Source organism: Sphaeramia orbicularis, chromosome 24 (assembly GCF_902148855.1).
Source record: "Sphaeramia orbicularis chromosome 24, fSphaOr1.1, whole genome shotgun sequence".
NCBI classification, from domain to species: domain Eukaryota; kingdom Metazoa; phylum Chordata; class Actinopteri; order Kurtiformes; family Apogonidae; genus Sphaeramia; species Sphaeramia orbicularis.
This window is the reverse complement of record NC_043979.1, coordinates 10722093-10737271: the sequence shown is the minus strand read 5'-3', so window position 1 is coordinate 10737271 and position 15179 is coordinate 10722093. Positions and strand designations below refer to the sequence as shown.

Below are 15179 nucleotides of genomic sequence, written 5' to 3'. Positions count from 1 at the left end.
ATTAATCTCATGCTTCTAAGAAATAGAGATCATTTGTACATATAAAACCTGCACACTGAACACAATTTGCTTCTAAATTTTTGAAGAATATTAGTTTTGTCAGTGATTTCTCCACACTATTGCAGCTTGAAAGACTTTCTTTGATAGATAAGTAAGAGTCAAACCTTACTCCTAATGTGGGAGTATCATCATGCTGACAGTGAGTAGGATAGATGGATGGACGTGGATGGATACTGAGAGGGAATGAGTCTACTTGATGTTGTAGATGTCAAGGGTTGACCAAACAAGATACGATAAGTGTCATTTGTCAGGATGAAAAGTGTTAGATGTCTTCACATGTCAAATGCATCCTTTTCAATAATATGAGTTGATCCTTTTCAAAGCATGTACTGTCAGCTGTTTCCAAATTTAATGTGATTATTATTTTATTATTTTCAGTTTCGATAGCAACAACTGTCTGTGGTGATTACACAGTTCATTCAGCATTTTAAAGACATTCTCTTTGGGGGAAAGTGAAAATAACATGCTCTCATAACCACTGCTGCCTTTTGCCATGTTTGTCTCAAGGGGGTTTGTGGTTAACAAACAAGATCAACAACACATTTCTTTAAAATAAAAAAAACAATAAGAGCATTTTTTTTTGCTTCCATCACTATAAAAATGGTATTTGTAGTTTGAATCAATACTACTGACTCTATGATTACTCTAAGTGCTCAGACTAGTTAATGTGCTTTCCCACGACTTCATTTTCATATGCTCCTGATTCGTCATGCAATTCTCAAACCATAAATTAGCACTGTTATTATGTTGTCATTAACCCTTTCATGCATAGCGGTCACTACAGTGGACAGCTATTCTACAGCTGTTCTCTTGTATAGTCATGGGTTTTGTTGTTTTAGTTGCATATCAGCCAACTCAGTGGACGCTAGTGCTCCATGTCATACACTGCAATTCATACAATTACTGTAACTTTACTGTTCTTGATAAACCTGATCTGCAGTAATATGTTTGAATGTAAATCAATTGCTAGCTGTTATTAGATTGTAATTAAGAGTTTTTGTAAACAAAAAGGTTTTTACAGTATTAGAGTATGCTAAAATGTGAGAAAACATCTGATTAGCTGCGTTAAAAATGTTTTTATTTCATAGTTTTCACACAGTTTATCACTTTCTGATATTGCATTTTAAATACATGTTTCTTTGCTTCAAAAATTAAATGCATGGTGTCCAGCTGAGTTGACATTTTTGTAACTCCATAAAAAATAGGTTCATTAAAAAATTTTCAATCACATTGTTTTTTTCATGTCTAAAGAGGAATAAAAGCACTCAGGAAAAAAATCTTGACTAAGGTTCTCATAATTCATGCATCAAAGGCTTAAAAGTTGTTGGATTATTTGTCTTATTTGAGCACAGTCCATAGGAATAAAAAAGGAAGTTCTTCAACATGTGCATATATCAAACTACATTCTAGTGAATTTTTATGCTACAACTTGTTTGTCTTCTGTATCAGTTGATGGTGGAAATGTATATGTGTGTCTATTCAATATGTAGAGGAAAACGAGACTCAAGTACAAGAAGACAGTTAAAATATAGTGCAATACAATGCTACAATGGGGTACACACATAAAAGTATGATTTAGTCTTGTGTCCTCTTTTGTGACTTGTGGCACTTATTCAAGCCTTGGACTTAAATAGCTCACATTTGTTTCAGGGTTTCAGCTCATGTTCAAATCTTTCTGCAGACTCATACTGACTTGGTTGTATTCTCAGTGAGTTACAAATTATTCTCACTGTTGAATTCTGTAGGACTCAAGTGACCTGTCAGCATTCCTCCAAGACAACCTACGTGTCCACAGTCGGTCCACTGCAGAATCCCGGGACAGAGAGAGGGATCAAGGCGAGTGTGGAACATGCGGATCAAACCTGAGCCAGCTGAAGCAAGAGGCCATCCATGTGGCTCTGAGCAGGGGCCAGTCATTAGCGAGGACTCCCTTTGAATCTGGCTTCAGTTCTAGCACACTGCTGGGACAAAAAGACACCAAGTACGATGATGGCAGGGCGTCCAGGGAAACCATCAGGTCTGTGCATCAGCTTCGCAGCCGGACCCACAGCCCTCACGGCACACAAAGCCCCAGGACACCCAGCAGCCCCAAGACACCTCAAAGGACCCCTCAAACCCTCAGACGGAGAGGGCCTAAATACCCCAACCCTGATATGGACCGCTGGGTAGAGGAGCAGAAACAGCTGGTCACCTCCACCGCTGACAGTCCCATTCCTTACCCTTGCAATCAGGTACCCTTAAAAGCCTCATCCTACCTCTAAATCACACATCCCCAAGTGTGCACCCCCCTTTTAATGAGCTATATGGGTAAAGTACATCTTTACGGGTTCACGTGTCAGCAAAGCAATGATTCATAGTGCTTAATCAGACCCTATTTAGATCCCATGGTTGTGGAACGTTGTTTAAAAGTACTTTTGCTAATGGAATGGAATTGGGTCATGATTTACCCTTGTCATAAAAGCCGACCAGTCAAAAAGCACTCGTGATCAATAGGGGGGTGGTCATATTTAACAGGGCTGCTGGTGAAATATGCATTACTGTGATGGAAGCCATGCTGGCTTGAGCCCGTCAACCCCCATTCCCCAATAAAAAAGAGTTACAAACCTGTACAAAGTGAATGAAAGCCATTATAGATTTTATATAATGTTCAACTTTGGTGGACATTATACTCCTGATGCGTCTTTGTGATGCCTTTGAGTATGTGTCTTCAGCATTAAACCAAATGCGTTCTTAAGAACATTAGTATAATTAACCTGATATCTTTAATGAAATCATCTAATCAAATTAAACAATGGCAATAAAGCATCTTGTGCATGGGTTGTGTGAGAGAATGCATAAGATGTCAGCCAGACTGGTCCAGTTTGAGAAAGGATCAATACTAGTTGATGCAGGCCGAAGTGAAAGAATAGACATTAGGGAAGAAAAATGAGAAAGAACAAGGAGACAAAAATCAGGGGAAAGCAAAGGAGAACGGCAAATTAAGTGGTTAAGATGGAAGGCAGGAGAAAGGGCTGGAGAAGTGGATTGATTTGGGGGAGTGAGGAGGAGAGGGGAAGGGAGGGGACAAGGAGAAGAAAATAAAGAAGACTAGGCTAAGAGATGAGAGGAAAAAAAATAGGTACTGTAATAAAACACCCTTGTGAATCAAATATAGAGAAATCAGAGCAGAGGGGAAGTGAAAAAATAAAAGGTGATGTCAGAAGATATGAGTCAACAAGAAGAGAGGAAAGCTGGGGAAGTACAGTATCTGTACGCTAAACATATGTATTACCTTTGGCTATGCTATTTATATTCTTTTCTCTCATCGTCTTCTTCTAAACCAAGGTCTCTAAAGGCAGTAATTGGCATTTTATGGGTGGATGCAAGAAAATAAAACAAACAAGAGGCAGTCAACATTGTTATCTTGCCCTGAAAACCTGAATCACTGAGCTTGAGATACACATATGCAGTACATGTTTTGGACAAGATGTTTGCCGTGTAGTTTAAACAAGCATGAACCTCTGGGGCTGAAAGATGAAGCCAACACAGAAGTGTCTACAGCAGTTTGAAGGACCACTTGAATGACCACCTCCACTTTTCACATATCCTAGATTAAAATGACCAACTTTACAGCAGAAATAAACATGTTCACAGCCTGATACAAAAAAATAATTCTGGTCTCCACAGCTAATTTTCATGTTTATATACAGAAAGCAATTATTTTTTATATAACTCCGGTGTTTAAATTATTAAGGCTTGACACTCATGTGGGATTTGATTGTCAGCTGGCTGGCTGCTCTTTTGGAGTTTTGGATCTCCTGTTTATTGAATAAAACACATCCCCCTGATAGGCAGCTCTGCCGTAGTTGTAACTAAGATGTTACACTAATAAGACTGCCATAGGATTCTGTCATCCATTTATCAGCCTTAATTACAATACTTAGCATATTAATGTCATTTAGTTACATGTGGGGTGGACATTAGGGGGCATGCCTCTCAGCAGGACTATGGGTAGGGGGGCGTGGTTTTATGCTCCCGAGTTTTCTGGTACACTTGTTCCTGTGTCAGTGTTGGTTTGGCGGTTAAGAAATAAAGGTCAGACTCACCTTCAGCTCCTGGCTTTTCCTTATCCTGTCACACTTTAACTAATGTTGGGGACTAATTTGTATTGGGTTATATGGACTGTCAGCTAGCTTGCTAATTTGGCCAACTAGTGCTGATTAGTGTGTTTTAAAATTACACCAAGTCATTTTTTCTCCATTACTCAAATAGAATCCAATCAAATAGAAGCGCTGATGTCTGCCTGTGTGGCTTTGACTGACAGGTTGGTTTGACAGCTCATTTGCTTGCCAACTTTTATAGTTTCAGTTTATTAAATAAAACATATTCTTTGGTAGAAAGCTCCACTGTAGCTGTGTTTAACAGGTTCCACTAACAAGACTGTAGAAAGACATGAGCAGAGCTTGAAGAAGTTCCGTGTTTTGCTGAGTCAGTAAGTTAGCACATAGCATAATCTCAACCAAGAAATCTTGCAGACGTCTCTGACCTCTCACATTTCTGAAAATCCAAGCCTGTCGTCCATATATGATCATTTCTGACTCCCCTGGCTCCAAAAAGCCAACATGATGACAGCCAAATCTCAAAATACTGACCTCAAAATGACTGTTCATAAATGAATGGGTGACGTCATTGACACTACATTCATTAATTATATACAGTCTATGACATTGACATTGCTGTTTTGAAACACAATAGCATGTGTTAAGTTAGCTTAGTGAGTTTCACACGTCACCCTTCCCAAGCTCCATCCTCTTAACTAAAATGTGTTCTTATGTTTCTAACAACTTATCGCTTCAAAATGACAGTCAACAAACTAATGAATGAAGTCACAGAGGTTTCATCAACTTTTAATATAGCTTTAAGGAGGATCTATGACCTGCAGCAGAGTAGCATGTTGAATAAATCCCATCTGCACTCACTCACACAGTCGTGGATGGGTTCAGAAAAGAGACCTTCAAGTGACTGCTGTGAGTGGAATTGTTGGATTCGCTTTACATAAAGAGACTCAACTGTAGCTGTGTGTGCCTGTCAGAGGCAATGACAGTATGTTTACCGCAACTCCCCATCCCTGAGTCACATCTTAAACTCAGACCGCAGTCACTACAGCAATCACAAACTGTTCCTCACTCTCCATATGCAGCAAGATGGAGCCATAATACGATCATACTATGCCTCCCTTGGCCTTGATGCCCCACTTAGACTCCATACAGATGCACCCTGCATTCCTCCCCAGTGTAATTCCTGTGATACAAGCCCCTTTGGGTGTGAGTGCTTTAGTGCAATTACAGATTTGGATTTTCATAATGAGCTCTCTCCTCTGGCAGGCTGCGGACAAAGTCACATTGGGCTGTGGTGATGCTGGGACTGTACAGATAAGCTCAAAGATCCCTCACATATCCAGAGTAGTCAACATTGCCAACTCTGCTGCCATGTCTTTTTTGGCCAAGTAAGTTTAAATGTCTGTCATTTTTCTTATCTAAAGTCTAATGGGTTTTATCTGCAGCTTCTCATTTTCAAGGGTTTAACATGCCACCTCCCTCCTTTCCTGTAGGGCAGCTGAAAAGCTCAATCTGACGCTGAGGAAAAAAGGCCAAGCTACTGATCCAGCTCCTGCTCATCTCTCCACCTGCTTCAGGGAGATGATCCAGAAAAACCCACCACCCGTCCCCTCCTGCCTGCTCCAAGCTGCCACCAAATCCAAAGACTCACCCAATGTTGGCAAGGTAGACCCATGGCTTCAAATTCTAACAGTGTTTTTTCTCTGTCATTTTTTCACTGGACCTTATTTGGACGTTGAGGGTAATATAGCATGCAACATACATCAGCACAAATATCAGGGAGGGAAGTAAGGAAATGTGTCCTTGAACTGACTTTTTCCAGTGCCAAGAGGAAGTCACTCGCTTATTTATGTCAAGCAGTCAGATGAAATGCCAAAGAAGTGAACCACAGTAAAAAGAAAGAAAAAAAAAAAAAAAAGGACACACAAAACTTCAATGCAGGGCTGTGTTAATCAGAATCCGGCTCATGTTTAACCTAGACTGAAGCAGAACCTGAAGAAAATGTTCTGCAACATTCAAGGGTGCAATTCAACTGCAAGTCCAAGATAAGCAACAACTTCAGTATGCAGTGATGTAAGTCATGTGTGTCCTAAAATGGCCACTTAAGAACACTCACAGGATATTCACACTACACTGTCTATACTGCTTACTTACTTGCTCACAGACATTGGTATTCTGGTATTTCTGATATAATAAAAAACTTTTATTCAAACTATATTTTTGATAAATTTTTACTGTAAAGTCAGTAGATTTTTACATGTATTAACTCAATGCAAGTCCAATTTTACCACATTAACACTAACCTACTTTTATGTGAGTAAAATAAAATTAACATTTAAGCTCTCTTCCTAGTCATAAAAAAAACAGGTCCACCCCAAAACTGTGGAGGACACACAACCTGTTTTTTTTGCTGCTACAAAGTGTGTTTTAAAGATTTTCTATGTAAGAGTAACATGTGCTTATGTGCTTGTGTGAAGTTTATGTTGAAGTCTGTTTTGTTGTGGGGTCCAGCCATTTGTTGACATCAGCTGTTATTAAAGCTAATGACCATCTACATTATGGTAACAACCACAATGCATTGATTTTTATGTACAGGGTTTGGTCAGATTTACCTAACAATCTTCAGTGTCTCCTTTGCTACCACTGCAGCATTGTGCAACATGTGAAATGGAGCCACTAAACATCTATGTTAAAGCGGTATACCACTAATGGCCACTAGATGCTGACTTCAAAAATCCCTGGCTTCCTTTGACTTGCATCAAACTTCTCTCTAAAAATGCTAAGTTAGAAATATTTTTTCAGAGTCATTATGGTTGGATTTGCTTTATTCGGATCCTCTGGTAAGTGCCCAGTCTTTTAATTATTACTATATTATTAAGATATTGAGCATGTCAAAACAAACAGGTGGTGTTACGGCACCTCTGTCAACTTCCTACACACAGACTAACATAAACCAGTTCCTGGCACAAGAGTCCAACACAAAACAAAGCTTACACAAATGTTACACAAAGACCCTTTAACTAAAATTTGCATGCATCACACACTGTGTAATTTCCTTACAAGTCTAGACAGCAGTTATGTATTGAATGTAAACATAACAATAGGTGAAGACTGTTGCAGTCACTTGGTAAAGATTCTTAGTTCCCTTCGACTACTTTAAGCCTTTAACCCCGACACATTATTTCAGTGAAATGAGCTGCTGTGAATTTGCATCTGTTTCAGTGTCATAAAAGCTGCTGTGAGTATGTGCTTGTGTTCCCTTTCTTCAGTGGTTTTGCTTTACTGTGTGTTTTAGGTGTCAAAACAGGGTGGAATAACAGAAAAAGACAGAGAGGAATTGAAATTTGACAGGTTTTTACTAAATAAGGCACTCAATAAGAGATTTAGGATGTTGAACATGAACTGTGAACTGGAAAACACTGAACAACAAGGATTTGAATTTTGTCCCAGTAGTTTTTGTTTTGGGGCTCTTTTTTTGTAAGTCTAGCTGCTTTTTGGGACCAGGTTGAACTCCATAATGCGGTTACACAGTCAAAAGTCGGCAAAAACACATTAAAAAAGAAAGGAAATTCATGACAACACCGCAAACAACAGTAGAAACAAAAAAGGACAAGGAAAATGGTGTAAAAAAAGAAGCAAAAATTGTCTATTTTTATAGCAAGTTGGTCTCACTCACTGCTCTGTGTTTTGCCCCCCATTACTCAGGTGGCAGAGAGTGCACTGAGCATACTCAGATGTCTATGAAAAGAACAAGGTCTATTCTGTCAGCAAATTTTGAATTTTTTCCTATTGAGCAAATGGTTGAATTTTTATGAATATTTAAAATAAATCATACATTCAGAATGCTCACCACAGACACGTCAGGGGCTAAAGGGTTAAGTCTTATTGCTGCACTGTGTAAACTCAAAGAGCAGGACTGGCAGTGTATCCTTGACAGAACGTTCTAACATTCTCGCCCACTAACAACACCTTGGAAGTGTTTCTTGCCGCCCATGTTGTGTAGTAAAGAGATCACAGTCAATTTGGTGGAGATCCTATATCACCACCTCCTTTACAATACACTGTAATGTGGTGCTAATGCCTCCATCTTGTTCCTTTCCTCCCTCTGCCCTCCCCTCCTTTGGGAGAAACTGGGTAGATCAATATGGCTGCTTGCCCTCCCCTCGCCTCATAGATGGACTCTTGGGTTTAGTCTAGAGTTACAGATGAGAGCTTGTATAGACCCCGCCGCCAGCCACACCTGCCTAAGCACTCAGCAAGAAAATAAGTGTAGTAGAACGGCAGAAGATTTTCCTCATTTGTAAATGGGTCTCCTGAATAATTGAACCTTCATAAATAGAATTTGACACATGTTCAATATGGTTACGGAGCCACCTCTTGCATAAGGTATGAAAATTATGAGGGCAGAGGGAAAAAAAACATGCGAACCTATTGTGTGGCAGATGGAATATGGCTCTCAGGTTTTCATATTGTCAATGCAGGATGATGTCATTGTGGTGTAATGCAGTCCTGCATGATTTAAAGGAAACCACATTTGTCACGGTATACTTGCAGCCTTGCAGACCTGAATCATGATTAAGAATAATTTTATTAAGACTTTATAAACCTTACTGCAGTTTATTGTCTTTTATGAAGGATATTGCCTTGTTTCCTATAAACCTTGTTAAATGGATGTCAGAGAACGAATGTAACTTAGTTTAAGACATCAAAGCATCTTAATCCCTAGGCTTCCTGTGGAGAGCTGCATTAAGGAATTAATGTCATGAAATGCGGAAATATAGCAGGAGGCATGCATCGCCATGCATTTGTAAGTGTAATGAACAGTCAGAGCAGTGTCCAAATTGGATGAACTGGCTGTCTACTTGAATCTTAAAGGAAACGTTCCCATCTCTGCTCTCCTGACAGACTGCCAAAGATTTCTACATGTGCGGTAGTGGGTGGACAGGACGGGTGCAGACAGATTTAACACATTTTGTTAAAGGGGTACTAAAAAATCTCTCCCTGGCACAATCATAACAGACCTAATCCTTTTTGACATTTACCAAATTGTTCAGCTAAAGCCTCTCCTTTTGCGACTCAGGTCTTTTAGTCTTAAGTCTGAATATCAATAATATTTGTTGTCAGGCTAAACCACTGTTCAGACGCAACGTATGTATATCAAGAATTCTCCTGCAACTGTCAGCACATTCAGTTACAGTATATTCAAAATCTTACCATTTTATACTACGTTATCTAATATGTTTTCAGGGACATAAAGATGGATATGGCCAAAAGGCACTGAATATTAAATTAAGATATTTTTGAACCTGGCTGTTCTTGAAACTCATTCTTTTTTTATAACTTTTTTTTAAGTGAAGCTGCTCATGTTCAATTAATCTTCCTCTAAAATCACATCCTATCTAGCCATGTAAAAACAATTCCCTCACTTTTTACATTTCATAAATAATGGAATTTTCTGCACATGTCCCAGAGTACTTTAAAATGTTTACCCTTCTCCTGGATATGTATATGTGTTGAGTATGTATAAAACTGTAAGTGAAAAGTGCGTGAAAAACACATTTAATCTCTCTAACCCTAAACCTAATTGGAATGGCTAGTATGCTCTATGCTAGCAAACAGATTATAAAAATTTACGCAGACAGCAAATGATCAATTATTCCTACAGTGGTTACAAATCATGAACATATTAATCCCAAAATCTGAGACATCCAAAAAAAATCATAAGAGCAAAATATTGATATAGGAACTTTAGATGTGTTTTTCTTGAGTACTATTATGACAACAGAATATTTCATATTTCTCCCAGAAAGTAACATGGTATTTACCAAGTAGTGATTAATTTGATAGTGAGCTAACTCCTAGTTAAACTTCTGAAAATACAGTAATAACATTGGTCTAAAGTAAAATGCCTCAAGAATAAAAGTAATGGAACTTTACCATGTTTTAATCACTAATAAAGGCTCTAATTCCCTCGATACAGTCTTGGGTCAATATTTAAAATCCTAAAAATTAACAAGAGAATGGGTTTTACTCAAATATACTCTGCACTTTATGATATACTCACTTTGCAGGATCTTTCTAGCAGAAGATTTATAAATCTACCGTATAAATGTACATAAACAAGTATATATGTGTAATAACACTCCTTCATATACATTCAAAACATCAGCTAACCAACACTTTTGTCATTTGTTTTCTATTGCATCTAATTAAAGTATGTAAGATTTATTTCTGAGGCAGATAATTTCTAAATAAATAAATAAATAAATAAATAGATAAATTATAGACTTGTGTAAGTAATGCATAGCTGTTCAAGGTTCAATTTATTGTCATTTGCATGTTTATACATGAAACGGAATTTGTTCTCAGGACCAGCAGTGTACAACATCTTAAAAAAAAAATCTATAATAATTAGTCCTGTATAAGAATAAATACCAGCAAACAAAAACCAAATAAATAAACACTACAGTGCAAGATTTAGTTTGACTTACGGAAATGTAGTAACCTAAAAGTGACATTTGGTATTTGACTAATGCCTGCTGCACACAAACACATACTGAGTGTTAGAACCCCACAGTTTTCCACTAAGAATAGTAAACAAATTCTATCGGCTCAAGTCTACCGAGGTTGAATTTAAAGGCTAATAATTCCAAAACTGGAAGTGTTTTATATGTAAATGTATCACATGTATGTTTGAAACATCCACTTGATTTTCATTAGGTATTAATATATTGTAAGTAATTGTCAACATGGCTGTATTCCATCTGCTCTGGTGTTCAGGTCAAAGTCGTGCTGAGGGTGAACCCAATGCTGTCAGAAAGCCATGGCCAACCACCTGTCCTCCGAATTGACCCATCCAGGAAAAGAATAACTATAATTGAACCCATCTACAAAAGCCAACCACATACTACAATGACGCTCAGCAGAGATGGAAGAAATCTACTGAAGACCTTCAACTTCGATGCCACTTATTCTCAAGATTCAATCCAGGTTTACTGTTTTATCCAGACTATCTGTGTAGTTATTCTTAGTCATTATTCACATACTGACTTCTATTCTGTATATACTGTACATCCTGTTTAAGCTATTTGATGCCACACAGAAATTTATAAAGTGTCTAGCCTCCTGTCTAACTCTACACACCTGTCACTAAAGGTGTTTTGGCTTAAGATGAAAGATTTTGTGAAAACTGTTGCCAAACTAGTTTGACTAAAGTCAAACTAATCAATGAAACCTATTGATCAACCATTGATTAGTTTTAGTAATCAATGAAACCTCTTGGCTCGTTGTTGAAACCCACTGATATGTTGTTGCAATAGATCTTTAATGACATTTTATTTACAGACTAGCAAATTACAACACCTATAGATAGGATCTTAAATTAACTAAATGTTTTGTGAGAAATGTGTGAGACAGTTTTTAACTACTGCAACAAACCAGGCCCATATACAGCATCTCAACATTTAGCTGAAGCAGAGCCCAAACACACATGGAATTTTCTGTTTCTTTTTTTTTTTTTTTTTTATTTAGCTGAAATGAAAGTTAAAAACAACCTGACTCACCCAAACATATCACTAATCTCACCCATCAAAGCGAAAATAGTGATAAGGGTGAGTCTGACTTAAGTTGTCTTGTTTGGTGACATTAGAGACCTGATACCATCGGCTTTAAGTTAGGTTAGCTGTTATGTTTTCATGAATGATGAAATGAATAGCCCTGTGATGAACTGGCGACTTGTCCAGGGTGTACCCCGCCTTCGCCCCTATGTAGCTGGGATAGGCTCCAAGCGACCCCCATGACCCTAGTGAGGATAAAGCGGGTTCAGAAAATGAATGAATGAATGAAATGAATAACATTCAAATCTTTTATCTTTTGTGTTAGTCAGAATATTTTTGTGGACAGATATTCCACATTTGTAATAAAAAATAATAAAATGTGTGAGCACACTTTATTTTGAAATGTTGGTGACAAGAAGCAGTATTTTGTTTTAACAAAAATTGTCACTACCTCTATCAGAAACCTGTTTTGTCCTGTATTTGGATAGCTATTTCTATTTCCTTAATTTTGTAAATATTTCCTTGTAATTACAGCAGTTCTTATGAAGGCAAATGATAATACATCTCAATATATAGAAGTACGAAGACATACTTGTCCAATAAGCTAACATTAGCTTTAGCATTAAAATTAACGATAGCTAGTGAGCTAAAGTTAGCTTATGCCTAAAGCTAGAAGTACCACTAGGCGGGCAAATTGCACAAGCATTCCAATGTTTTGTTTTTTTTTAAGTTTTTGAAATATTTATTATTTTTGAAATTTTCATGACAATAAGTTAAGTTGTATTTTATAGGTAGAAAAAATACTACCTAACCAACCTAAAGTAATTCTTGTATTTAGTAATGGCGCTTCCTTATCTAGGCAGATAGATAGATAGACAGACAGACAGATTGTTTTTGCCCTGTGTTTTCTCAAGTATTCAACATGCATTTATCCTCTCTGCCCACTTACACACTATGGTTGACTTGCTCTCTCTGTCTGATGACCTGAAAACTGATAGGGCCTATACAGGCACTACAATTACACAGTCCATCAATTATATTCAACTTTCTCTGAGCTCTGCTTACAATATCTAAGCCCAAGGGAATCTACTGAATATGCATCCCTCCTCTGCTTCGCTTCTTTCATTTCATTGGATGTACTTTTTCGGTGCAGAGATGAATCATAAGATGTTGGCTGTCCTTTTCTTCTCCTGACCAGGCCGAGGTATGTGCAGGCGTCTTGACTGACGTCATCCGCTGTGTGCTCAGTGGCAGCGATGGATGTGTTCTGGGTTTGGGATGCGCTGATGTGGGTGAGTAATGGGTCGTTGGGAGAGGCCATGGGTTAAAATCTTAAGATGAGAGTGGGACGCTTTTATCTATACTCAGGGGCCATCTATCCCCCCTCCTCCTGCACTTCTGTCCCAATATTGCTATCATTCACTCTTTCTTTATCACTTAAAATCCCCCCCTCCATTCTGTCTGTCCTCTTATCAATCTTGATATTCATCTCCAGCCACCTAATTCTTTTGTCTTCTCTCTTGTCGTGTTTGTGTTTGCTCCTTTTTAAACAGTAGTGACAGAAAAGTGTTGCAGTTTCCACTCTCTCTTTCCTACTTATTCATTCATCTTTCACCTGTTGTAAATAAAAGCCTATTCATCAATTATACAAAACGGTTGCTTTTTTAAAAGCTTCTCTACACTTGACAGACATTTTAGAATATGGTACACAAACACACAAGTATTTTATTTCATTTTACTGATGCTCAGAAGGGAGTGTAAACAAAATGGACTGTAATATGTTGCTATTAGAAAGATGGAACCCTGCACTTAGCGTCGCTGAAGGGTTTAATAGATTTGGAGTACACACACTCAAACACGCAGACATACACACACACACACAGGGTAAGGACAGGGTCTCCTTGGAGCTGCTTTTTCACATGACGCCACTCTCCGTAAATCTGATTGAATTAGTTGGCCGATACAGACTGCATGTGGCCCACAGCCAGTGGATATCAATCTCTTCCACAGAATACTATTCTCTCTGAATAACGGCAGGCAGCTTGGCCTCTAATTGGAGTAAACCAATTCTCTTATATTCATTCAATTAGAGTTTGGATACGGCCAGAGAGAGAGTAAAGCAGGCTCATATCTCAAAACTAATGTGGGGCAAAAGTGCACAGGGAGATATGTACAGTATGGCACAGATCCACGTTACGGTGTTTGTTGGACTGATTCTCTATATATATCTAATCTGCATTTATTTGAGCTCTGTCAGCATATGTACAGGTATTTCAGTTTTTCTTCTGCTTACACAAAAGCAACAAAACCTTTGATTTTGTCAAGACCAAAAGTACATTTTTATCCTTTTCACTTTGTTTACAATTCAACAATACACTTCTTGTTGAATAATACAAGTTTTTTTTTACACTCCATTCAAGAACAACATCTCTTTCTACTCTCATTTGTATTCAAAATGCAAGACATTCCTGCAGAGGCACTGAGGTGGGGTCATTTTCCCTGCTGTCTAGCCAGCGACGACATTGCTATGATGTAGATGTAGTGATGTGACCATAGCCAAACAGAGGTCGAATTCATAAACCATCCTCTCTATCCCTTACCATCCCGTAAAATATTGTTTTTTCTACCATTGCACCACAATTGTACAAAAGCTGTACTGGAATTCTACATTTCTTTGTGTGTTTTTATTGTTGTAAAAACCTGCAATAATGATTACAAAAACTCTGATTATTTTTCTGAAGCCAATCTACTTTTGTTTTTATTTTGAGTTGATCAGCAATACTGGAACAATTGTTTACTGGAGCTTGTATGAAAAAAGAAAAAAAATCTATACAGGTGCTTTGACAGACAAATGTAAATACATGCATGTATGTGTTTCTTGCATACATCTTAAAAGGATTTCAGTTTAGCCCCTTTGTTATGTCTAATTTTGCAATGAATCAAAATCCTAAATTGCAAAAAACTGTGAAAGCTTATAACAGGGTGATTATAAATACATATGTTTTGTGTATGTGCTTGCTGGATGTTGTAGTTTTTAGGCCAACTGTATGTGTATATATATGTATGTTTATATATAGTCTGCTGTTATCTGCCTCAGGGTCTTGGTCCAGCATGGTGGGAAGTGACAAGAGCACCCAGAGCCTCGGCCTGATTCCCTGTGCCATCTCCTGGCTGTACACTGCCATTGAGCGGCGGAGGGAGAAGACTTGGACGGATCTGTCGGTTTCAGTGTCCGCCATCGAGCTGTGCTGCGGAGAGGAGGACACTCTGAGGGATCTGCTGGGGGAGGTGGTCCCGTCGTTAGGCAGTATCCAGGACAGCCCAACCCACATTAGACTTCAAGAGGACCCTGTCTATGGCATACAGGTAGAAAGAAAAATGCCTGTTAGTGGAAACAAGGGGGATCATTAAAAAGACAGATTTCATCTAATTCTGTTGTTTTTACTGTCTGTCTCATTGGGAAACA

General features: G+C 38.2%; 1 protein-coding gene across 2 annotated transcripts in view; it reads left to right on the top strand.

Annotated features, from left to right (window-relative positions):
- kif26bb (kinesin family member 26Bb) overlaps nucleotides 1–15179 on the top strand; it is a 36351-nt gene that overhangs the window by 3014 nt on the left and 18158 nt on the right. For both annotated transcript variants that reach the window (XM_030129047.1, XM_030129048.1), the window contains exons 3-8: nucleotides 1806–2291; nucleotides 5424–5545; nucleotides 5651–5822; nucleotides 10938–11147; nucleotides 12912–13005; nucleotides 14811–15079. In XM_030129047.1, coding sequence (XP_029984907.1) covers nucleotides 1806–2291; nucleotides 5424–5545; nucleotides 5651–5822; nucleotides 10938–11147; nucleotides 12912–13005; nucleotides 14811–15079 — 1353 coding nt within the window. The remainder of the gene's footprint in view (nucleotides 1–1805; nucleotides 2292–5423; nucleotides 5546–5650; nucleotides 5823–10937; nucleotides 11148–12911; nucleotides 13006–14810; nucleotides 15080–15179) is intronic.